Here is a 27,980-nt window from a genome sequence, read left to right on the forward strand (position 1 = left end):
ATGTTGGGAGGTCTTCTACAAGACATCAATCCAGGCATGATCCAGGTAAGAAGAGAGATGTTTTGAAAAGACCTGAGAGGGTCAAGTAAATCTTCGTTACCTGTACGGCGGAGGCCAGCCCACCCACCACGCATTGCGGAAATTAAAGGGGGAAACTCATCCTACCGTTTGCTATAAAATAGAAAGGAATGATTGAAAGATATTACATTTCTAGGGCGTAATTATTATCTGGTAAGGCCTTGCTTAAAAGTATACATACCACCTGTAAATATTAGTGATACAAAGAAAACGAAACTTAGTTTGAGATGAAAAAGTAGACCTTCTTATTCAGCTGTATGTATACGCCTACCTTGTTTGGAACATCAATATCGGAGTATGAAATGGGTAGTTATCATTTCAGCCGGCCTATGTCACAATACTTTACTCATTATTACTGTTCACAATGTTGCATTGTGGGTTAGGAGCCTGGCCAGATTTTAGTGGAGGACCTTAGATTGCGCTCAACATGTTTTTGGTATATTGGTATATCACATAGGTCCTACATGTACGCCTACAGCATGCAAGGCCCAGTGAAGCGCTGATTTTTCCGGGTATGCTGAGATACAGCATAGAATGCAGCACCCCATGAAAGCAGTTTGGTATGCCAAAATCCCACTCAAATTGATTTCTGAACGAAAAAACTACTTTTTACCATCATGGGGGGGGGGGGTAAAACCTTGTTTTTTTTGTTGTTTAAATTCAAATTTTTGCTTTTACCCCCCATCCGAGGAAAAAAAATCAGCACCACCTGTTCAAAACTGTTTCCAGGCCCCTGTATGTGTATAGATTTCGTAAGATACATAATGATGGAGCGTGTTAACAGAGGCCCTCTCTGTGAATTGCACAAATCTCAGAAAGGAAGAGTCTGCTGCCAAACTTCGTCAAAATTAAAATCCCATTTCGACGAAACTTGCGCCTCTCTCCACTTGTTTACCCTTTCTCCGTTTATCCAACGCCAGTTTGCATGGGCTTGTGTTCTGGTCGAAGTACGATTGACCCAGAGGCTTTAGACCTGGCTTTCACATGAGGCTTGAAGTCGAGGGTTACAGGTTCGCGCTAACTAGACCCACATGTATGTGATTAGTAGCCTTCCCCACTGTGATGATTGACTTAGATCCTCTCTCACAACTGTGCGATTTGCGATTGGATCTACCCCATATGTTTTGTTGTTTATTCTTTAAAGGACAAGTCCACCTCAATAAAAGTTGATTTGAATGAAAACGGAGAAAAATCCGACAAGCATAACACTGGAAATTTCATCAAATTCGGATGTAAAATAAAGTTATGACATTTTAAAATTTCGCTTATTAAAGGTCAAGTCCACCCAAGAAAAATGTTGACTTTATAAATAGAGAAAAATCAAACTAGCATAACGCTGAAAATTTCATCAAAATCAGATGTAAAATAAGAGAGTTATGACATTTTAAATTTTTGCTTATTTTTCACAAAACAGTGATATGCACAACTCAGTGACATGCAAATGAGATGGTCAATGATGTTCCTCACTCACTATTTCTTTTTGTTTTATATTGTTTGAATTATACAATATTTAATTTTTTACAGATTTGAAAAATATGGATCAATTTGACTGAACCATAATAGTATTAAACAATGCTAATTCCACATGCTCATGGAGGAATTAATCATTGTTTCACATGACAATGAGGAGAAAATTATAATATTTCATATTACATATAATAAAATCCAAAAGAAATAGTGAGTGGATGATGTCATCAGTCTCCTTATTTGCATACCGACCAGGATGTGCATATAACTGTTTTGTGAAATTAAACGAAACTTTAAAATGTCATAACTTTCTTATTTTACATCCGATTTTGATGAAATTTTCAGTGTTATGTTTGTTGGATTTTTCTCTTTTTATTCAAATAAACTGTTTGTTGGGGTGGACTTGTCCTTTAATATCACATAACAGTTTGCACATCCTGGTTGGTATGCAAATAAAGGGGAATGATGACGTCATCCACTCACTATATCTTTTATATTCTATTATATGAAATATGAAATATTCTGATTTTCTCCACCTTGTCATGTGAAATCGTGTTTTATTCCTCTCTGAACATGTGGAGTTAACATTGTTTAACAATAAGTTTAGTCAAGTTTTACATTATTGTCAATTTTGTAAAAATATTGTAAATTAAAAAATATTGTTCAATTCAAACAAAAAACGAAAGAAGCAGTGAGTGATGGACACCATTAACTCTCTAATTTACATTTCACTGAGTTGTGCATTATATATAAATATATATTTTTTTGGGGGGAGGAATAAGCAAAATTTCAGAATGTCATAACCTTTTTATTTTACATCCGATTCGGGTGAAATTTTCAGCGTAATGCTTGTTAGATTTTTGTATTCAAATCAACATTCGTCTGGGGTGGACTTGACCTATAAAGCTGAATGGAACCCTTGAAACAAGTAAGCTTAGAAATGAAGGCACCAAAAAGAATTCAGAGAATAAGATTAACGAATGTCTGAGAACAATTGGACAAACAATAACGTTTGTGTTACGAGCCTCTTATCTTATGCATGTTATGAGGGTTTATTTCGAATTCGTCCAATGCCAATTCGTCCAATTGCCAACTCGTCTACTATCATTTGGTCTACATCAGTTCGTCCACTGACCACATGGTCTACTTTCATATAGTATAATGCAAATAGCCAGTTCGTCCAATAACCATTTAGTCAATAAACCATTTGGTCTCATATAAACGAAGTGTTAGTTGTACAATACGAATGAAAATAAAATCTGTATTAGACCAACTGGTTATTAGACGAAATGGTAATAGACGAACTGGTGATTAGACAAAGTGTTGATTGGACCAAATGGTTATTGGACCAAATGGCTGTTAGACGAACTGTTGATGGACGGAATGGTAGACTAAACGAAGGTAGACCATGTAGTGGGTGGACGAGTTGGCAATGGACGAATTGGCAATTTACCGTTATGAGACGTGGATCCAGAGTCAGACTTTAAAGGGGAAGCGGACCCTGACAAAAAGTTTATGGTAAAAATAGCAGAAAAATAATATAAAAATATTGCCGAAGGTTTGAGAAAAATCAAACGAAGAATTAAAAAGTTTAATCATTTGATTTGTGACGTATATGCGAGCGGCATTCCTACATGTACAGAGCGTATGGTAAAAATTAATGAAATGTCATTTTCTCAGAAAATTAAATTGTTTTTATTGTACCTTTTGTATATCATTAGACAAATCATTTCACAACCGATCATGAACAGAAAACAAAAATAAATCATCAGGAACCATTAAAAAAAATGAAATTCATGCATTTTCTATTACATAACATGTGGGGCAGCTGCTCGTCTATGACGTCATTAATCCAAAACTTAAAATTCTAATAACTTTCTTAATCCTTAACGGATTTTCCTCAAACCTTCGCCGTAATATTTTTTTTTCCTGCTATTTTACAACAAACTTTTCTTCAGGGTGAACTTCCCCTTTAACGGGGGTGGATCTGCCTGAAAAAGTTTGACAGGCAAATGAAGGTCAGGACTTCAAAATGGTGGTCATTTCGTACCGCCCAAAAAACAATTACAAGAGAAAAATGTATATTTAAAAAAGTACATATATAAAAACAATAATCACGGGTGCGCAATCAATGCATTCTTTCATTTTATGTAATATCATTTGTTTCAATTTCCAACGATTGCAATGTAATGTTTGATTTCGTATATCGTGGTTTAATTAAAGCAATAAATTTCTACGTATAAATAATATATAATAAGGTTTATCATGCAATCAAGTTGGGAATGGAGGAGGCTTCTGTTTATTGAAATAAATAGAGAAATATCTAACTAGCATAACACTGAAAATTTCATCAAAGTCGGATGTAAAAAAAAAAGGTATGACAATTTAATGTTTCGCTTATTTTTCACAAAACAATGATATGCACAACTCAGTGACATGCAAATGAGACAGTCGATGATGTCCCTCACTCACTATTTATTTTGTTTTTTATTGTTTGAATTAAACATTATTATATTTCATATTTCATATAATAAAATACAAAAGAAATCGTAGGTGACGTCATCAGTTTCCTCATTTGCATACCGACCAGGATGTGCATTTATTTTGTGAAATTATGCGAAACTTCAAAATGTCGTATAACTTTCTTATTTTACATCCGATTTTGATGAAATTTTCAGTGTTTTGCTTGTTGGTGTTTTCTCTTTTTATTCAAAGCAACTTTTTATTTGGATGGACTTGTCCTTTAAAGGAAAGCACAAGTCCATGATGCAGTAGGCCTAGGTTTTCAAATTTTACAGGGTGCGTCCAAACATTTCCCCCATCCGTGCGTACTTTGGGTCACAAAATGAGATATTTTCGTTCACTATCACAACACTAGTTTAACTTTTACTTTTAAATTAAGTTGAAAACAAAGATGTTGCTTAGATATATTCGCCGACACATTGGGATTAATCTTTGTGAAGAACTCATGTACTGACGCCAAATGAAAAAAAGAAAAAGATAAATAGGCAGAGTAGTTCTTTCTTCTGCTTTTTTCTCATTTATTAATGGTCAAGTCCACCGAAGAAAAATGTTGATCGGAATCGAAAGAGAAATATGAGATAAGTATAGGCCTGCATATATTTGCTTCCCTCCCACCATGGACCTACTTATGACGAGGGAGACCTATTATTCTATTGCCTTCTGACGTTAATGTTTCTAAAATTTAGCCAGTTAACACTTTTCTCAATGTCTTTTCTTCGTTTTTTCTTCTTCTTTTTGCAGTTGTTACTGGGCAACCTCCCCTGCAAAATTCAACATCGGTCATCATTGGTGAGCACTAATCGTTATTTCATCCTGATTCTTAAATCAGTAGACATTGCATCAGTCTAATTAATTTATATTAAAGTATTATTTTAGACAAAAACACAAAAAACATGCTATATTTCGACTCAATCTAAAAAGAATTCTGGGGTCGCAAGCAATTTGACTCTTGTCAATTTAACTTAATTGGTTTCAAAATTTGGATTTAGTTTCGACCCAGTCCAAGACCGAACGCCCTTATCGAGTCGTTTGTCTTTCCCCCATTTTTATGCACCCGTGGCACATGCTGATTAGTTTTTGCATCAATGTTCTACTTAAATAATTTTATATTAATTTACGTACATATTTAAGTAATGTTATGGCGAATACATCGAAGGAATATGACTCGCCCACCCCCCCCAAAAAAAGCTAATTATTACAACATAAAAAAAAAGAGACAGATTATAGACGTGGTCTTAAACACGGTGGAGCTACAGGCAGGTCAGGCGTCTAACGACAGAACGTTATGGAATAGTGATAATAGTAGCAGTATAAAGGTGAATGATTAGCACATTTCATATCTTTTTATATCATTTTCTTCACTTCTGTTTAAGCATGCATTCAATTCATATTTTTGAAAATGTTTAATTCCTTTATTTTAGGGGAAAAATCTGAGTTTAAATGAATTTTGTTTGTTTTGAGATTACCTATTCGGTACTGTAATAAACCAATGAAATATAATTCTAATGTAAATTCACCTTATGACGTCATAATGTCTTCTTGATCTAGGCGGTCAGAGTGCGTGTGAACCGCTCACCCTGCCGATGTGCGTCTCGAATGGTGTCCAGTACACACAAACGATCTTTCCAAATATGCTCTGGATGATGACACAAGAAGAAGCTACAACCGCAGCTGAGGTGAGCATCTGGAAATAACGAGCCTACAGAGTACCGCAGCGATGACGCCAGTTGCCATGGTGTCATGGCGGCCTGCTTCTAAACAAACGAACCCGCCGAACGAAAGCGTGTGTTTTTCACAGGAGAAAATGGCTGCTATCGGAATTTGATCGCTTGCAACCTTTTTTCAGACTAGCCAAAGTCATTTGCAAATCGTGTACAGACGATCGTCATGACACCATGGCAACTGACGTCACACTTAGGTATCATAGGTATCCTATGTGGTAGTTTTTGTATTTTCTACGGGGAAACTTTCTACAACGCATCGATTCCTTTGGAAATGCAATTCAGATCACAATGGAGAGCTGAGAGGCTTTTGTTAAAAGTTGATGGACTGGGACAGCAGATCATCCGAAGATTTGCACCAGACGAACAATCGCAAACGTGTCGTAATATGTCCAAAGTCACAAAGATTCCGATGCTGTCGCGGTCCCCCCAACTTTCGACAAAAGCCTTTCAGCTCTCCATTGTGATTTGACTTACATTTCCAAAGGAATTGGTGCGTTGTAGAGAGTTTCCTCGTAGTAAATGCGAAAAGTCCGGAATATCAAAGGAGAACGAAACTCTCTGAACAAGTGTGAAAACAGAAAAATATGAACTTATGAATATAATGTGACTATATGAATGTTGAGATTTACTAATTCGACCAACATGTGTGATATCAGGCTTGTACAAACTCTCCAATTGCTTTAAAACACTATTTAAAGGGGTACTCCGAGCTGAAAATAATGATATCTAAATAAATAGATTACAATTCACCAAGCAAAATACTGAAAAAGTCATGAAAATCTTATAACAATATTATTGCATTTTAAATTTTAGCAACCTTTGTGAAAACAGTAATATGCACATCGTCATGAATATTCATTAGGTGGGTCATGGAGCTTGGATGGGTTGAGGATGCCACATCTCCACTTTCCCTTTTCTGATGTTATTACATAAAACATTAATTATTTCATATTTTCATACATGTGTGAATGATAGGTCTCCCTTAAAATGAAATAAATTGCAATAAATATCTAATGTATCAAATCAGTTGTAAATCCAATCTCATAAGTTTTTGAAGGACAAAACCCGAAGAAACATAATTTCATGTATTAAAATAGTAAGGAACAAGTGGGGATATTACATCATCAGTTTGCTCATTGAAAGTACATGGAGGCATGCATAGAACTATTTTACCGAAATAATGCAAATCTTTAAATTGTCGTAACCTTCTTATTCCTTGTCCGCTTTTGATCAAAAATTCAGTGCTTGTCTGATTTTTCTTAATCTGTACAAAAAATATTTTCAGCCTGGAGTACCCCTTTGAATTAGTACAACGGGATAGTTTTGGTCGCATTGCCAATTGGAGGATCTCGGTAATATCAGTGATTTCGACATTCGAATACTCATATTTTTTCGGTTTATCCAATCGCTCTCGACATTTCATTGGTCGTATTCTTTGATTTCTTTGTTGTTTTAATACAAAGTAACTTGCCCCAAGGGTTTCCCTCTCCTTCAAACGGATACTACCGTTTTAAAATAGTTTGTTTTATATAATAAAGTATAAGTATAAAATCACTGAAAATGTCATCAAATATGATTCCGATTATGAAATGATCAAGTATGGCAATATTTTGTGCATCGGTTATGTGAATGCCGTCATGAATTTGTAATTATAATATGTAAAATTAATGGGCGCCGATTATAGGCTTTATCTAGTTCCCCCAATTAATAATGCCCCAATGGGTCGGCTGATGATATCCTTTTTTTAATTGAATGAAATCAATTATTTCCCAGATCAGTATGGTATATGTCCGTTATAACAAAATAAGTTGCAGCAGATTACGCATTAAATCCAGAGTCAATAAATTGTTTTCTATTCTTGGAGAAAATCAGATAAACATAATTTCTTATAACAGAAGCCCCCCCCCCCCTGAAAAACCAACGTAATGCATAAATGTTATAATTTGTTATTCATTGCCTATTGTTAATGAAACTTTTGGTACGTTTTGTTACTCGGATTTTACATTCTATCAAATCACATCATTTTCAGCCCGGGGTATCTTTGTAACTTCTGTAAATCCCCCATATACGTTTATTACTATTCTCAAGTCGTACTCCCTAAAACAATTATGATATGGAGGATATGATATGAATATTTTTTTACAGGATAGATGTTGCGATTTTACATGAAACATTTACTTTGTAAGGGTGTATAATCGATTGTAAAAAAAGAAAATAACTATTTCATAGAACGTAATGGGTTTAACAAAAGAAATAGTTTTTGTCAGAAGCTTTCTGGTATATTATTATTTATTTATTCATTTATTTATTTTTATCTTATTTTGACTGTAACATATTTATTTTAAAACATGATCAACCGAGGCTGGATATTGTATCACTAACTAATGAGCCTTTTTATGTAAAACATCGGGGGGGGGGGGGAGAGGGGGCTGTAGATTTCTAAGACATGTACGAGTAATCATTTTATCAAATAGAATCTTTGGTTGAGTAAAAAAAGATTCAACGACTACACATCTTTGGCATGTTAGTCGATGTATTCTTGCATAAGTCACATTATTGACCATTTAACCATTTTAGCCGTGCTTTAAGAAATTTGACCTGAAAGCACGTCTGAAGCTATGGCAAAGGGCTCAAATGTCATAACATGAAATCGAAGAATAATTTATAAATATTTTCCACCATGAATTAGTCCCATTAGAATCTAGGGGTTGTGGTCCCTTAGCAGATTTTTATGTATGGCAATTGCTCCTCTGTGCGTTGAAATTGTCGATGTCTCCGTACCAAATTAAAACATCTTTATATTTTTTTGTTTTTACAGAGTCTAGCCCCATTAGTAGCTATGGGTTGTGGTCCCATAGCAGACTTTGTGTGTATGTTATTCGCCCCTCCGTGTGTTGAGATTGGCGGTGTCTCCGTACTAGTTCCTCCATGCAGAAGCGTCTGTGAAGAATCAAGAGACGCCTGCAGGCCAATCTTCCAAGCTGTAGATCAGGAATGGCCAGAACAGTTTGAATGCTCGAGGTTTCCTGTCGTAGCACCACCAGGGGAGCCAGCTAGATGTGCTGAATCTACAATGAGTTAGTATACTATCAAGTATTTTTATTTTATCAGGGCCGGTAGTCTAACCTTCCGCCTAGGTCGAAATGGCTTACACAAATTCGAGATAGGATATTAATGAAAATGCATCTTTTATTTAATCACTTTTTCAAAGAGGAAGTGTTAACTTCTATTTTGAAAATTAGACTAGACCCATTCTGGAAAAAGAGGCCTATATAAACTTTAAGAAGCATTTTGGGGTAAAAGTTGGAAACCAGACTATTTCACACAATTCAAATATGCTGAATCTGATAAGATCGGTTCCCAAGCTAATTTCTCATGTTTTGACCACCTAATTTGCATAAACAAAATGGCTGCCAAATTGACAATTCAGAATATTATTTTGACAATGTTCTTTAATTATATTCGCTTTCACAGACATGAGTACTGCAAAATCCTGCATACATACGTGTACCTTTCTGGAAAACTTTATATTTTTGTTTGCGGCTAATTAATTATGCAAATTTATGCATATTTTGGATCATTATGCTATAATTTGAAAATTTCAGCTCAAATGTTTATATTTTTGGTACAAATAGCATTTACATCATTATAAATAATTGTACGGCCCTTAGAATATAATATCACAGTGAATAATAATGTATTTTATTGTTTTTTTGAATTTCTTATGTATTTCTTTGTATTTTGTAACTTTTGTTTTGTACATGTTTTGTTATGGGATCTGTAAAATTATTGATTATCAATGGCAGAAAATAATTAGCTTCAATGATTTAGTTATGTAATCACTTTTTTATTTGCATATATCCATGGGCATAAACAGATGCACCCACATCTGCATACAAAGGTAAACTCCTGCACGGAGGGCCTTCCCATTTAAAAACACACTGGTGGAGATCCAACGAATTTCATGAACCTATCTGTATTCAAGCGAATGTCATTATTAATTGCTTATATTTTTATTATAAAATGGTATCTTGAATTATGATATCAATCAATTCATTCATATTTACAATTTTAGATGATGAATTATTACATTTGAATCATAACAGTACTGTAATTCTCAACCTAATAGTCAATCAGTTGCATTTAATATCCTTTGGAGTAGTTATGTTCCCGACCAACAGAATCTGATCACACATACATGTATATACATTTAGTGTGTTTTTCTTCAGCAAAATGAAGTGAAAACCGTCTGCTGAAAATGAGATGTCCTGTGTTTTTCTCCATTACGCTCCTCAAATTGTCCCAATATTGAACAAAAATTCTCAGAACTGAACCCACATATAATCCATCTAATTTCTCATTTTACCTATCAATTAGACCGTTTTCCGTGTTTTAAAAGCCAGACTGTGATGTTCTAAAGTTCCACAACGAATAAGTCACTGCATATCCTTTTAATAACAATTTTTTTATCATTGGACTTCATTAACGGATAACATGTGCATCTCCATAATATATCTTTTCCAATGCAGTACTGCACCTGTCCTATCAAGGATTGCCGCTTCATCCAACTTCCCCCAGCTTGATATACACCTTTACCTTCGGGGTGTTGAATGATCAATGTCAGTTATCATCGATTTGGTGTTCCATTGGATGGCTTGATTGATAGGGCAGCCTCATATTATAAAAGTCATCTCTAATTGTTGAAATCAAACCAATTTAGTACAAGTATTCTGCGAGGCAGTTCGTATCGAAGTCATCGTGTTTGTGTTCTTGAGATATGTCCGATTCTCATGTCACAGATCCATAGAGAAAACCTAAACTTTTGTCTTGAGAGAGAATCTGCTGTCTATAACCAGATCTTGTTTCAGGTGTTAAAATGCTCGGAGTGCACCTTTTCAATACCGCGGGAATTGTGTAATGTCTTCTAGGCCATTTATCGAACTTCTAATATTCACACATCTTCATATCTTCATAAGATAGACTATTTCAAATTGATAACAAAGATATCTTTCAGAGGATGGTGGGTTCCTGGCATGTTTGGCGTTCCTGTAGGTGATTATTAATCCACTTCTTTTGATCGGTATTTAACCCAACAGCATCCAATAGCTTACCCAGCTCTGATAGGCTACATGCAAGTCTGAGGTATCACAATCAAAGTCTAGGTCGAGAATTTCTTCGATTGTAGAGCCAGGATTTCTCTTTCTATGAGGAAAGCAGTTGCCTAAGTTATGTTTAACTTGTCAACCGGTTTTGATACCAGTGAACATGTCATTCTTCTTGGGAGACTGACAGTCTGTGGAATTGATGATTCTGCACTCCAATGACAGGTTTCCTCTTACCTTGCCAAAAGAGCTGTATGAAGCTGTATTCATCACTGGCATGCAGTCTCCTGTGACTACCCTTTGATATGGAGTTCCTTGGGAGTCTGTCCTTGTCCCTTGTTCTTCAAACTGTACATCACTCCTCTTGGCTCTGTATTGTGGCAACATGGTCTTGGTATACACTTCTATGCTGATGACATCCAGCTGTATACCTCACTTTTGATCAAATAGGTAAATATACAGAGGTTCGTGCAGCTGCTGTTGTTGGTGCTGCCATTGAGGATTGGATGTTGGATGAAGGTCAACTTCCTGGAGCTTAATAAAAAGCGAAGTATCTTGTTCTGTCATCTCCATATATGCGTAATTATTATGACTACAACTCCAGTCTTAATAGGTGAGGAAGCTATACATGTATATCTCCAGTATGCAAGGTTAGATCTCTTGGCGTAGTCTTTGATATTAAGAATGAGCATAAAGAAACACACATCACATGTCTGCCAATCTGCACATTACCTGCTCCACAGAATTGCTGAGATCAGACATTGTCCTACATGAGGTGGTGTAGAAAATATCATCCATGACCGGATAACCTCTAGACTGGACTTCTGCAACTGTCTCCATGCTGGTTTACCTTCAACAGGCATCTCTAGCACTTTTTAACCATAGGACACACTGTGAAAATTTGTTCTGCATTGGGCAGTGACTGGGCTGGAAACCTTGTTTTGCCCATGTTTTAACCATGGAGCTTATCTGTGTTTAGCCCCATGTTTTTATCATTTCCTCTTCTCTATTCAGTATCGTTCGTCAAAGAATCTTCCAAGGCAAGGATTGGATAAAAGCTGTGGTTTTCAGTTATCACTTTGATGGTTGACTTGGGGAAAATGTATCGTTGCCAAATAAATAAATAAATCGGTAATGACCAAAAAACTAGTAAGTGATCCAGTAATACAGACCCTTTGCATTTATTACAAAAAAAAATTGTTCTTTGGTTAACTGGCATGATTGCAGTTCTGATGGAGCTGAATCAAAGATATAATTTTGCTACAAGGAACAATGTACTGATACTTATATCCGATTGATAAACTACACTGCGTAAATCATACGTTTAATTTATTATTTTAATATATCTATTTCAAGAAATTTAAGTTCAGCATGATTACAGGTTTTCCAACTTCTATACTCTTCTTTTCTTACGGGTTCATTGAATTTGGTAATTTTCATGATTATAGGATCAGCATCAATGTTTTATAATGGGCATGTCTACTATACCTTGCAAGTATATTACTTTCTATATACAGGTGTGGGTGTGGGAGCATGTGTGTGTATTTGTTCCTGAGTACAATTAACAGTTGTGGCAAAAGAAGTTTATCAAATGATTCAATCATTGAAGCTTAATATTTGTCTGCCATTGATATTGGTTTTTTAAAGATCTCATATCAAACATATACAAAGCAAATGGCAGAAAATACAAGAACACAAAAGAAATAACAAAGAACAATAAAATACATATAAAAATTGACTTGAGTATTATATTTAAGGGCCAAACAATTATAATGATACAAATGCTATTTGTACCCAAAATAATAAACATTTTAGATGTAATTATCAAATTATAGCATAATATTGCAAAATATGCATAAATTTGCATAATTAATTAGCCGCAAACAGAAATAACAAATTTTCCCAAATGGTACATGTTAAGTATGCAGGATTTTGCAGTATCCATATCGGTGAAAGCGAATATTATAAAAGAATATTGTAGAAATAAGATTATAAATTGTCAATTCGGCAGCCATTTTGTTTATGCAAATTAGGTGGTCAAAACATGAAAAATTGGCTTGGGAACCGGTCTTATCAGATTCAGCACATTCAAATTAGGTGAAATAGACCGGTTCCCAACTTTTACCCCAAAATGCTCCTTGAACTCAAGTTCTCCCCATATTGGTCTTGTCTAAATAAGTAGTGTCTCATTTAAAATAATCTAAGGGTAAAAGGGAAAATGTTTAATAAATGAATCTGTAGTGTAAATTGTACAATTGTTATAAAATTAGCATTTAAACGCCAAAATTGAATTGTTGGAATTTAATGATCATAGCTTATTTCATTGTATTGTTTGTAAAATGATGAAATGTTATATCAGGAGCAGAAAAACAGGGGGTATGGTTTTGAAGCAGTAAAATAAAGAAGGGATAAGAGGAGGAAAAAGAGGAAAAGATAAAGACTAACATCAAAATGAGGGGTTTGGTTGTGCAACTCTATATTGCCCCTTATATGAAGAGTTTAGTTGCAAAAGGGGTTAGGTCCACTTTAGACCATTCCGAGAAAAACCATGATTTTTATTCTCACTTATTGCAATATTCTCAAGAGAAACTAAATTGTCATGATGTACTACCCTATCATGTGAACATGAAATTGGGTATAAAAGAAATCTACCTGTCTTCAGTGTTTTCTATATCTTAAAAAAATATATATTATTGTGGACCTAACCCCTTTTGCAAGCAATCTGAAATGAATCCAGTCTGTTTTGATTAAAAAGGTGATTTTTCTTTGCCACTTTCATTCACGTTTTCATTTTAATTTCAAATTTTCTTTGGTATCATCAGAGTGACTAAAAATTTAGAGGTTTAGAGACAGAAAACAATGAAACTTATGAAAAATGGACCTAACCCTTTTTGACAAATGAGGTATTCAGAAGAGTTTGGTTGCAAAAGGGGTTAGGTCCACTCCAAGAAAATCATTTTTTTTCAATTCTCCCATATTGCAATATTCTTATGCGAAACTGAATGTTCATGAATCCCTACCATGAGATTATAAAATTGGGTATAAAAGAAATCTACCTTTCTTCATTTTTTTAAAGATATTATTTTCCAAAACAAAATTGTGGGAACACCTAACCCCTTTTGCAACTAAACTGAAATGGACCTAACCCCTTTTGAAAAAATAAGTGATTTTTCTTTACCATTTTAGTTCACTTTTTGATAGGAATGTCAACTTTTCTTTGGTATCATCTTATAGAGCTACTAAAAATCTATACATTGAGACATAACAATCAAATTTGATGAAAAATGGACCTAACCCCTTTTGCAAGTGAGCTCTTCATATATTGAACATTTGGAAGCAACTATGTCACCTTTTGGCCATCTGACCCACTACTTTATTCAAAATGCATGTACCATCCCTGCATAATAATATCTGAAATGCATTTAAGATTGATTATTACCCATATCAGACATCATAATGCCATATAATTAATGAATATCGTGAAGAGATACATGTAGGTAAAGTAATCATGTTTTACTCCGTCTTTCTGTGCATATTGACTTTGCATCCGAAGACGATGCAAAATGTACCTTTTTATTTCCCCCAGTCTCAATATGTATCCGCGCATCAACAATACATATCATAATCATACTTCTAAGACAATGCCATATACTACTACCTGAGACTGACTACCTCCCTTAGCCTAGGCAAGCGACACGACAATTTAATTCTGCACAATGGTAAGGCCCAGGCTGCTAAATATGATAAAATAAGAATACTGTTACTAAGGAATAAATTATCTTAATTTTCATGATTTTTGTTATAGATATCTGATTTGGACTATAATAAAAATACTGACTGGCTGTCTTTTGGGGAATATCAAATATATTGCTTTTAGAAGAACAATATTGCCCTCATCTAAAATATGATTCTGTTTGGGGCAATATATTTGATGTTTCCTTCAAAGCCAGTCAATATTATATAAGTATACTATGATTGCAGGGGTACTTGATGCTGCAAATGAGATTGAGGAAACGGAGGTACCTCAAGAACCACCTACATGTCATGACGTCACAGTCCCAGAATGCTACCAGCTTGGTTTCACCCATACATCATTTCCTAACATCTTTGGGCATACCACACCAGGTAACTGTTACATGCAATATATTATCAATTCCGGTCTACAACCATAAGTCAGTGATAAACCCCGGGTAGAAAGGTTACAAATGATTGTATCCACATAATTGTGTGACAAACACCAAGGCTCTTTAGCACACCAGATGCAATCAATTTTGAAATTAAGTGTAACTGTAAGTCTATGGCAAAAAAATGCAAGAAATTTTTTTTTTTTTAATCCTTAACAGAAACTGTCAAAGATTGCATTCCCCAGGAGCTCCGTTCTTGTGTCATATACCAATTTGAAGGTGCAAGATGTAATGCACACTATATTGGTAGAATCAAACGTCCCTCTAAGTCACGAGAACATGAGCCCCTGGGAAGAATAAAAACTCCCATATCGTCACTCACATCCAACATTCATTGTTCGAAATTCTTGATACTGCCAAAACAGGCTTTCAACAAAAAATCAAAGAAGGGCTCTTCATCAAATGGAGAAAGCTCCAACTCAACGAACAGTTAATAATGAGTACTATTTAATCAACCCCATCCCTCCTCGCCTCCTGACCTATCACTGACATAGTGTTTACTTTCACTTTATTGCATGCCATGACACAATCATTTATAGATATTATGCCTTTAGTTTTGGTAGATCTTCAAAAAGTGCATATCACTGTTCCAATTCATTATTAGATTATATTCATGTGTGTGCCCTAAAGTGGTCGTGAATTTAAGATTTTGCATTGGAATAAAACAGATTTTGTTGTTGTTAATATAACATTTATTATCAGCATTGGATGGGCTAAACAATTCAGAATATGATCATTGTCTGAAGCTAAATTACTAGATTTGTAAAGTAATTACTCAACTGGCAACCTTAAGATAAATGAAAAAATATATATATCAAGAAAGGGTGCTAGATGCCTGAATAATCTAAAGGCTGAAGATTTCAAATTTGAATTTGATCAGCTCAAAAGAAAAAAAACCAACACACAGACCGTTTCACTTTTGTAATATTTGAATGTTAGATTATACTATTAACCATTCAGCAGACAAGCTTTGAGTGTATCAATTAATGTTACACCCCTCAGAACAGATGATGCAGGATATGACGTCACTAACCCAGCTGATCATCTCTGGCTGCTCAGAAGACCTTCTGCCGCTGATCTGTGGGGCATACCTACCAAAGTGTGATCCAGTCACTGGAGAGAACATTACACCGTGTAAAGAGACGTGTAGGAGAATCTCCAAGGAATGCAAGGATGCCATGAAAGAATTGTCAATCGGACGAGTAGATCTCTTCTCGTGTAGATATTACCAATCTAAGAAACAGGATGGTGTTTGTGTGGAGGGTGAGTAGAAAGATGCTAGACAGTTTTTCAAATCATCAAGTTATCTTCCATGCAACATTGCACAATCGTGTTCAAAATATGAACAAAGAGGCCTACTGTAAAAGTAGTGTAATAATAACAATAGCGTTAGTATAATAACAATAAGAAGAAGAAGGTGGATACCCCGTGAGGCATGCAAGATAAGATCTGTTACCAAAGTTTGTCAACTTTTTTTTGTATTTTTTTGTTGCTTTTTGTAATATTGGCTACTTAAAATAAACATCTTAAATAGCTGGCAATGAAGCTATCAAATGTTTCTCTTGTAATCCTTTATTTCCCACAATTGAAACTTGTAATGTATTTTTATTTTAAAGAAAAAATGCAAAAGGAAGCATTCAAGCTTTTAATGCTCCACAATGAATGTGTAAAGTGCAAGGGGTCAGACCATATTCCTATGATTTAGGCTGAAATATATGTGGAAAGCTTTAAAAAAAAATGTTCTGTTATATTATTCTACACAAAGTGAAATGTTAGCATTCTGTTTTTTTTTATTTATTTCATTTTAGATGTCCGTGCCCCAGCTGCCCCTGTCATTATGAACATCACCAGACCAGCTGTATCTCAAGCACAAATCTTCTTTCAGCAACCTGACATCCCTGACGTCAGCTTCGATGGTCTTGAAGTCACCTTCTTCAATGATGATGGCGATGACGAGGGGACCGTGGTCATTGATTCAGAGGATGAGGCAACCGTTGATCTCATGACGCAGGCACAGTATACCTTATTAGTCCGATCATTCAATGAGTGGGGTAGCAGTCCATATGTTGATGTCATGGTTCCGGAATACGTTCAGGTTTCGGGTGAGTTCTACTTAGGGTTGTTTCCCAATGGAGTATGGGGTGATGCCGCAGTATAACAAGGCAAGAGTGTCACAATATGTGTGGATTGGTGCCGCAGTAAGCACAGAGAGGTTCCACAGTGAACATGACAGTGCCACAGTAAGCATGGTCCATGTCACAGTAAGCAGGGGGCGTGTCCAAAGTAAGAAGGGGGAGATGCCACAGCATGGGGTGAAGCCACAGGAAATAGGGGGCAGTGCCACAGTAAGCAGTAGGGGATTCACAGGTATCTTGGGGCAGTGTCACAGTAAGCATGGGAGATGCCAGAGTAAGCAGGGAGTGGCCACAGTAAGGAGGCAGAGGTGCCACAGGAAATAGGGGGCAGTGCCACAGTAAGCAGTAGGAGATTCACAGTTATCTTGGGGAAGTGCCACAGTTAGCCGAGATATGCCACCGTAAGCAGGAAGTGGCCACAGTAAGCAGGGAGTGGCCACAATAAGGAGGGAGAGTTGCCACAGCTTGGGTGATACCAAAATAAAGAGTGGGCGGTGCCACAGTGAGCAGTAGGAAATGGTCCAGTTATCTTGGGGGCAGTGCCACAGTAAGCTTGGGAAGGTTGGCCGTGTCATAGTAATTAAGCAAGGGGTGGTGCCACAGCAAGAGAGGGGGCGGTGCCACAATAATCATGGGGCAGTTCAGTGCCAAAGAAACAATCGGCGGTGCCACTGTAATCATGGGAGAATGCCACAGTGAATAGGGGCCGGTGCCATAATAACTAGGGCAATGCCACAGTACACAGGGGGCGGTGCGAAAGTAATTTACAGTACGTATGGGCGATGCCACAGTAAGCAGGGGGCTGGACCATAGTAGGTGCTCCTTTCTTATGGTAAATGATATTCACAATTAAATCTTCATTGGTGATTATCTAGCATGTTTACCAGTCGTTCTTAAAGTCGCTCTTAACTTACAAACAGCTTTATGAAACACCCGCCTGCTGAACACAAATAGCTGTATCCCAACCCCTGGTGTAAACTCATTATCTTAGAATATCTGTTTATGTTACCGTTTTTTTACATTGATTACATCGGTTTTGACAATGGATTAATTTCAGCTCCAAATTGAAATAATACCCATTGCATGCTATCCCCTATATTCAGATGAGTGTGAACCAGTAACTGCTCCTTTGTGTGCCAACATGAAGTATGAGTACACTAGATTCCCCAACCATCTCAACCATGAGAGACAAGAAGATGCCGGTCTAGAGCTTGATCAGTTTGCACCGTTAGTGCAGGTCCAGTGTTCTCCAGATCTTCAAAATTTTCTCTGTTCTGTCTATATGCCACCGTGTTCCAGCGATCAAGGTTAGTAGATGCGTCAACATTATTCTATCCATTTGGTCTACTTGCAGATGGTCTAATTATCAGATCATCTAACACCATCATGGCTAAACCCTAATTCCCAGATTATCTACCATCATCGTGACTAAACCCACCAGCAGAAGGTCTAATTCTCAATCTTCTAACATCATGATGGTTAAAGGTAAATGCTACTTTTGGTAACGATATCAAAATGAGTTCGTACGGAATCCAATGAAATGACCACCAAAGTGTCTGTTTGTATAAATAAAACATATGTGCAAAACGCTTCTGGAAGAAAATTGTGTAATTGCTGAGAAATCAGCAAATAAGCACAGGATTCGGGTAGAGCGTCGGGCCCGACATTCGAAGCAATAATTATACACTGTCCCACGTGCGCTTATCTGTGTTGGGGATCTTCAGCCTGAACATTTTTCAGTGTAGATTTCAAGATTTCACAAAGTTCAGTTTATGTAACTGTACCAGATCTAGATCCTCGATGATATACTGACAATTAAGCCTTGTTTTACAGACTTTCTCATGAAATCAGTGTTTACTGCAACTACTGGAATTTCTCTTTAAGCCCATATGGTCGACCATAGCAGATGATCTAATTCTCAGATCATCAAACGTCACAATCAGTAGACCAATTGGTCTACTAGCAGATGGTCTAATTCTTAGATCATCTCATACTGCCATTGCTAAACATACTTGCACAGGAGACGGATGATAAGTTATGAAATAAGTGCTAAGAAGAATTCACTAATGTGAAAAAAATGGCTACCCGTTTTGTGTGCCACATTCATCGGGGGAGAATGTGACGGTTGCTCTTTTTGAAGAAAGGGTGCTATGACGTAGTGATATCATTGCAAAAGCTACAAACACTCTGGCCAAATTCACAAAGTTGGTTTTTAAAACCCTCAGTTGCACCCATGGTTTATGTAGATTTCCTGTATAAATTACGCTTATTTTCCGCGTATATTAAAAAAATGTCCAATGCTGATATGCACTTTGCCATAGTGCACCAAATCGACACCTGTTGCCATGGTTAAGCTCGCTTTTTTATTCATTAGTCTACTGTTTTTAATTAATGAGTCCTCTCTTCAGACAGTGGACTCATAAATAAATAGCATACTTAACCATGGCAACAGGTGTCAATTTGGCACACTGTGACAGAAACGCGCATCAGCATTGGCCATATTGTTTAAATATACGCAGTAAATAAGCGTAATTTATGCAGGAAATCTGCATAAACCATTTGTTCAACCGAGGGGTTTAAAAACCACCTTTGTGAATTCGGGCCACTGAGTTTGACATCTTCAGAACCAACGTGATAAATGTTCTAAGTTTTGCAATTGACTTGGATGTAAGAAAGTAAATTAATAATTTTATTTCTCATTCTACCTAGAAATCAAACCATGTAGGGAACTTTGTGAATCTGCCCGTTCTGGATGTGAGCCACTGATGAATAAATTTGGATTCAATTGGCCTGAAACATTGGATTGTGATCAATTCCCATCAGCGGCCGATGCAAACTGCTTCTCTAACGGTAGGGAGAAAATTTTCTAAAAGTGGAAATCTTCCATGACCTCGGGAAGAATGAGGGTTTGCAGAAAATACAGCAATATGCACACACACATGGATATCAAGTGACTCTTGGATATCAACTAAAATAAATTAACTTTATGGCAGTCCTGATCAACTACCTCTTTTGAGTTATTGGCTCTAATACTTTGAATAACTATCCTAACCCTAAAAGTCCTGGGGTTTTCGTATCTGTACACCCTCAACATTTTTTTTGGATAAATCTGCAATGTAAAAATTTGTGCCAGGTCAGTCCATTCTCTGGCAACTTTCGAGACAAAATGTGCGATCTCCAGATACGCATTTCTAAAATTATGCAAATAACATTTTGTAAGTATATGCAAAATTGCTCCAAAATGTGAAGTCGTGGACAAATCCATTTTGAATTATATTTTTAGCCAGAATTCATAAATGGATCATTATTGTTGCTCTGATTAATTAAACAAAAAAGAATAGTGTCTAGGGGGTAAGCTATTATTATGTAATGTAAATTTCACCCAGTGTAATGTGCTTTTTGTTAAATACGTATATAAATTCAAATTACAAATATGACATGTTTTAAATATGATATTGTCATTCATTATCATGATTATTAATGTAGACCTACAGCATAATTCGTAAATGTGCTGCACACACAATCAAAGGTTTGTTCGTTCTTCATTTCTTTATTTGTATCTATGTTTTCCTTTTGGGTAATTGAATGTCAAATAAAAGTGATGAATTATGTTTTCATAATGTCACTGCATTGGAATATGAGACACTATACGTAGTAAAGTCTAATGCTGATATTTTTTTCCTAGATAAACTTACTTTACATCCAGGCCAGGGAAGAATTGAGAAAGAAAAAGGTTCCCCAGTCACTGCTTACTGCTCATCATCATCACGTGACAGACGACCCGAATGGATGAATCCTAGGGGTGAACCGGTCGCCATAAAAACTAGTGGTATTACAATCCTTATCATTCACAGATATTTTTTACATTATATTACACCATGTGTGAAAATCCTGAAAAGTTATGAAATTAGATAAAGGTAGATGTGAATCTTTATTATTATAATCTAATGGATGAATTCTATGGGTGAACCGGTCACCATAAAAACTAGTGGTATTACAATCATTCGCAGATATGTTTTTCCAATACATCATGTGTAATTTCCTAGAAAGGACTGGAAGTGGATAGAGGTAGAGATGAAAGTGTTAGGCGAGAAAGTAGAGGCTAAAAAGTTGAGAATTTCATATGGGAGTAGGGGTAGTCATTAAAAAAACTGGGAACCAGAAAGAGTAGAATGGCTTGAGTAGTAGGCAAAAAGAGAGACTTAAGCAGATAAGAGAAAGCTAAAGCCTCTCTCACCTATCTTTATAATTATCAAATGAATCATAGGGGTCAACCGGTCTCCACAAAACAAGTGGTATTACAATCTCAATGATAACCTAATGGACTAACCTAGAGCTGAACCAGTCTCTTTAATGTGAAGGGGAATAATCTGGTGTTTATTTGTGACACAATTCTGCAATTGGAGATTTTGTAAATTAAAATCTGTGAACTCCTGCTAGTAATGGACAATGACAATATGCAGCAAGTTCTTCTTGGAGAACTTCAACACAAAATATATTTGTATCACAGGGTACCTATTAACAACAAAATATTGCACACGTTTGATTAGCGTGTTTTATGTACATTGCCATCTGAAAGTTCCAGATTGGAGTTTCCGCATAGGTGTCTACATGTATACGGATGGGATGTGTTTTGATTGTAAGCTAGTAGAAGTGTTTAAATGAGTTGCTTATCAGAATGTTTTCTGTGACATGGTGTCAGTTATCTCAATCTGTTCTTTTCTTTCAGATATTCCTGCCAATGAGGGTGTTGCATACAGTGAGCACATTGGTTCACAGACTGCTGTTCTGAGCATCCCTTCTCTCTCTGCAGAAAACATGGGTGTCTATTCTTGTAGACTAGATAACGAGAAACATTCTATGGCCATCTCTTTACCCAGTGAGTCACATAGGACATTTCTTGTTCTTGGAAAGTTTGATGCTGTTCAGATAATTAAATACCAAATGCAACATTTTGATATGACAATAAATATAATACAAGTTTGATTGAACCAGAATACCAGTGGCAGCACGATCAAAGGCATTCTGATAGGGAGAAAGATAACCAAATGTGGCATTTAAAAACAAATTATTTCAATACTAAGGATATTTTCCAGATGAAGTTCTGATATAGATCTCTTTCTAATAGTTCTTCCTTTCCTACTATTTTTTTTAGCCTTTTCCCTAGTTAAAACGGTTTATTTTCAATTGGTCTAATGCCAATTCGTCCAATTACCATTTGGTCTACCATCAGTTCGTCCACTATCCACATGGTCTAATTGACATTTCGTCCACCCACCATTTCGTCTAATAACCAGTTGGTCCAATAGCCATTTAGTCCATACACCATTTGGTATAATAATCTAATTTGACGAAATTAGTAAAAAGAAAATAGGTTTTAAACCAACTGGTTATGAGACGAAATGGTTTTTAGACAAGTTAGTGATTAGACAAAGAAATTGTTGAACCAGATGGTTGTTAGACAAAATGTTGATGGACGGAATGGCATTTGATTAAATGAATGTAGACCATGTGATGAATGGATGAGTTGGCAATAGACGAATTGACAATTTACCCTTAAAAACAAATGGGGGATTATTTTTGTCAATAAGGCACCTATATTTGCTCATTGATCCAGCTTACTTTGCATTCCTGCAATGGCTTATATTTCAGATCGCCCTCTTTGTGTTTGGTTATGCTTTCTTTCTTTATTTTTATTATTTATTTTTGTTTGGTTAATTTGATTTTGCTTTATCACATGTAATAAGCAAGGATTATAAAATACCAACATTAACAACAGCTGAAAGTATGTGAAATAAATGTGATATGAAATGTGCAATTCTAGTAATAAATTCTACTTGGAAGAACAAAAATATATATATCCTTACATAGTTGCAAAGAGTCGTGGTTATATTATTATTTAGAAAAAAATGGAAACATGTATGAATGTTTAAAGTGAAAATGTATTATTTTATACAATCATTTCAGGAACCTGCGAGGGTATTGAATCGGCGCAATGCATGATGGTCCTGCCGTATTCGGAATCCATCTACCCAAATTCTCTCGGTCACATGTCAACGACAGAAGCAGAATTTGCATCGTTTCAGTTCTTACCGCTCTTAGCCTTAGGATGCTCACCGGTCAACCTACCCCTCTTTGTCTGTTCGCTCTACTTTCCATCATGTGGGGACGCATTGACCTTGCCATGCTCGGAGCTATGTCGGGCAGCCATGACAGAGTGCTCCGTCTTCATCATGGGTGCACAGCATGTATGGCCAGAGACAGCCCAGTGCAGTAACTTTCCTTCAATGTCAGATGGCACCTGCATTCCACCACAAGGTAGTAAACATGTCACATTTACTCACATTTGGTGATTTAAATTAAAGTGTTGACCTTCTGGTGCTGGTGTAAGGTAAATTTTTACTTAAGCATATATGGCACCAAACTTAAATGAGGATGTAACCTTAGGATGAATGTTGAGGTTGCAATCAAGCTTGTGCTTCCAACATTAATACAGTAATTTACGTCACCCATTGACATTTATAATGATATTCACATAGGTCTTCCTAAATTCATTCCTTAAAAAGATTTCCATATAGCTTGGTCCCATAACACAAAGATCAGTGGTTAATCGACCTTTGATTTTCAAGTTCCATTGTACATTGTAGTCAATTGAATCAATCGTAAAAATTATTTTGTAGAAGATTGATAGGCTTTGTGTTACGGGCCACAGATCGTTTCTTGTGGTGGCAGCGGTGGGATATAGACCCATGTCATGATCATTTAGCCCAAATCAGCTATTGATACCATTCAAGGAGTACTATTGTGAAGAATAGTATTAGCCATAGTAGCGGTAGTAGTACAAAAGTATTTGTAGAAGCAGGGGCAGATCCAGCATTATTTAATAGCAGGCGATAAAAGCAGCAGCATTAGTTTAAGTAGATGTAGTATCAGCTGCAGCATACCAGGGGATTCTGATTGAGTATTATCATGAGGAGTAGCTTTAGTAAGAGTAATAGTATTATTAGTAGTATAATTGGTGGCAGTAGACTAGGATTAGTAGAAGCAGGCACAGATCCAGCCTTGTCTAATAGCAGATGATCAAAGCAGCAGCTGTAGCAGTAGTATCAGCTAGCAGCAGCAACAGGATCGAGTATCGGTATCCATGGTATCAGTAGAAGAAGGAGGAAGAGAAGGATCAAGTAGTAGCAGCTAGTGGATCTTGCCAGCAGTATTTTGTTGCTGCTGATAGAGAGAGAAAAAAAGATTGATCTTTCTTGTTGTTCAGTCAATTTCCATTACATCTATTGTTGACATTAGCTTTGTATATATTAGCTTTAAAACTGATGGTCCACAGCGTGGCAAGGGGGTGGAGAGAGAGGGAGAGCTTGTCCGTGTAAGTTTGCCACTTGAGTTGTTCCTGATGACCGTGATCCTTGTGACATATTGTTTTTTAGGTCTTCCACGTACGACTGTGACTCCCGAAGAGCCAACCAGTATCACCCAGACCACTACCAACAAAGCAACTACTCCCACACCAGTTACACCGACTATGCAAGAATCTCCCGCACAGCAGAATATGAACAACAGTAACACTACGGAGCTTCTCCGCCGCTCTTACGCCATAACAGACCGAGGAATGATTCAAATGTTTCGTGGTTGGGTTGACGTTCAAGGCCAGGGTGCCCCCAACGACTTCTGCAGGTACATCATCATTGCAATCGTCCATGAAATCACAAAAACCCTTGGAGTCTCTTAGGTTATCAAGTATATAGGCCTACAGAACAAAGATAGACTTTAGTGGTGGAATGGCATATTAGTTTAATGCAGTTTCTCATTTTTTTATATTTATTTTGTTTCATTTTAACACTATGCCTAAAGTGTACAACCTACACTTCCACCAAGTTGAGCCGTGCAACAAGCAGCTATGGCAATTCGCTTTAGTAAAATTATAAGTATTTAACTTAGTAGAAATCTTTTTCATTTTCTCAAAAAAATTCTAAAATTTCAAACTCCAAACCTGGCTTCTCACCATTCCCCTCCGTTTTCAACATATCTTCAAAAAACTACTTTGATATGAAAATCTACCTGTTTTTATGTTAAAATTTGTGTGGAACGTAAGTATATATTGTTGACAATGACATTCTTTAAATGATGATTGTAACTGTATGTGCCAAACTATGTTGAGAATGAAATAAATGAATCAAAGTATCTGTAAGGTGCCCAAGGTACGTATGATCCTTATAATAATTACCTATTTTGTCTGAGATTTTCATTGTTTTTACCTTTGCACATGTTTGTAGGGTTGTACGCACGGAAGGAAGGCCATTCCTGTCATGTCTTCTTGCCGGGTCTGAAGAAGATGAGTTACTTGCCTACACTTCACCCAACCCCTCTGTTGAATGGTTTGACCCAGGCTATTCCAATACATGGTACATGAAAGATGAGGATAACGATGGTCGAGACGACTATTGCAGGTAGGTTCCCCCCACGTTTTTCTTTCGGTAATAACCACATGGTCTACACCCATTTTGTTTACTTCATGTTTGGTCTCACCCCAATTCCATTGTGTTGAAAAAAAGTTTGTCTACTTCTCATTTAGTCTAATTACACTTTAGTCCATTCATCACCTTATCTAATTTCCAATCAGGCTACACCTATTTTGTCTATGTCCGCTAGGTCTAACACCACCCTATGTGATTAGATTAACTATTTATGAACCAATTTTTTTTTATAAAGTGTTTTCTAACAAACTAAACATAGTGGACTCTATAGACCAAAGTGGTAGACTTGATAAGAATATGTATTAGAAAAAATGTGCAGAGCTCGTTTTCCAATATAGATATCAAAATCATGAGATATGTTTTGATTATTAAGTTTGATGCTAATAGCAAGAACAGAGGCGTAAATCCAAGCGGTGCACCTATTGTTTATAAGTTATTATAAGTCTATAATGGCCACCTGAACCAATCCCCAGGAAGGGAGATTGTGTGTATAAGATCCTGTCTATAGCAGCCATCTGTCTTTAATGACCACTAAAACTGATCCCATAAAAGGCATATTGTATGTATAAGAACCTGTCTGTAGCAAGTACCTGTCTATAATGGCCACTAAATCAATTCTCTTAAAGGCAGCTTATGTGCATAAGATCGTGTTTATATCAGTCACCTGTATAAAACGGCCACTAAATGGATTCTCATGAAGGCAGCTTGTGTGTAAAAGAACCTCTCTATAGCTAGCAGTCACTTGTCTACATTGTACAAAGGCCACATTTTGTGTTCCCCTTGTGTGGTCACTGTTGATAGGTTTCACTTTCACTGTATATGTAATACAATGAGATGTTTTATCATTTTCTCTCTCTTCTTTCATTTAAGGTGTATTGGTAGCCTGCCCTCTACGTTGGTTGTGTGTATGAAAGCTGGAGTCGATGGTTTCGAGGGACCCGGCAGTGATTTCTTGCCTCCAAACGCCCCCGAAGAATGTCTCTTCCACCAAGCCGATCCATTCTTTGGTTTCTAATTCTATTTTTCATACTACATATTAAACAGTTTCCTCTTGGAACCAGGGGGTCCATGTACAAAGCTGATTACAGAATTCAGAAGTCAAGAGGTTAACCCATTGCTTACTAGCGAGCGGTGGTTCCTGTACGATTCCTATGGGGATTAAACAATTCAGTAGTCGACAGGTTAACACGTTGAGTACTGATAAGAAGTGGTCTCTTTACACTGCATTTAGTAATTGAAATTTTCACCAGTCAACAGGTTAACCCATTTCGAACCTGGTGGTTCCTGTGAAAAGCCTATGGAAATCGTAGAATTCAGTAGTCATCCATCTGCCTACCAAAACCACTTGATCTGTGTACTCTATTCAAAGCCAATAAGGATAATGACAAAATCCAATTGACATTGGGTTTACACCGTATATCTATGGTTTAAGAATAGGGGGGAAATGAAGTGAAAAATGTAAAATTTTTATATGATTTTCATGTTTAAAAAGGTACAATTTTGGGGCTGGTTGCCTTCTAACTCGCAACAAGTTAGAATATCTCCCCATATACCATGTACATGTCCTACCCCCTCAAAATTTATGATTCATTACACTACTGTGCGTAGGCATGGATTGACCTCCGTGGCAAAAAGGTTATTGCTTTTCTTGTGAACTAAAAAAAAATGTTACAAAGTCAACCAACCAACTTCTGAAGATAGTAAACTAATCTGCAGATGTTTGATAATACTTATGTCCATGCACTGTTTTTTTACAGATCTGGTGCTAGACAATTGTACCTTAAATGCAATGGCTTTTTGATCAATCTGTTCACGAGCTGGGACCTCAGAACGCCCCGGTTTTAGATATTTTATATGCACCATTTTTGAAAGGTCTGATATTGGAAACTCCCTGGCTAGATAATGCTTAGTATGCACTACTTTTTAAATATATCTTCCAATAACCAAATACAGATTTTCACCAACGCCTTCATGAAGCTTTTTATGCATCTGTACGTCATACCTCGCCTCTTTTACCTCCGTACATGTATAAAAACAAATGTTTTGGGGTTATTTTTATACTGTTTTTTATATAATGATTTTGACTTTTTACCTATCATGACGACAGAATAGGGATTTAATAACAACAAAAAGTGTTTTGTACTGATTGTATATAGAGACATGAGTTTGCAAGATGTCAGTGTTATGATGAAACTAATAAATAGATGATCATGATAGTTAGTGAACTGTTATTTGTATATTCTATGGAGTGAAATCTAGATTTACGGTAGCTTGTATTTAACCT

At 36.3% G+C, this 27,980-nt stretch overlaps 1 protein-coding gene across 1 annotated transcript; it reads left to right on the plus strand.

Moving 5' to 3' along the window:
* LOC129266275 (uncharacterized) lies at positions 1–27,912 on the plus strand. Its single transcript, XM_064104136.1, has 15 exons — positions 1–45; positions 4,755–4,857; positions 5,617–5,744; positions 8,611–8,869; positions 14,876–15,019; positions 16,081–16,341; positions 16,887–17,180; positions 18,317–18,520; positions 19,923–20,063; positions 20,899–21,042; positions 21,943–22,092; positions 23,181–23,531; positions 24,650–24,896; positions 25,496–25,669; positions 26,567–27,912. Exons 1-15 carry the CDS (start codon positions 1–3, stop codon positions 26,709–26,711), a joined length of 2,790 nt encoding a protein of 929 aa, XP_063960206.1. The 3' UTR covers positions 26,712–27,912.
* The last annotated feature ends 68 nt before the right edge of the window (positions 27,913–27,980 follow it).

Source organism: Lytechinus pictus, chromosome 8 (assembly GCF_037042905.1).
Source record: "Lytechinus pictus isolate F3 Inbred chromosome 8, Lp3.0, whole genome shotgun sequence".
In the NCBI taxonomy this organism is placed as follows: domain Eukaryota; kingdom Metazoa; phylum Echinodermata; class Echinoidea; order Temnopleuroida; family Toxopneustidae; genus Lytechinus; species Lytechinus pictus.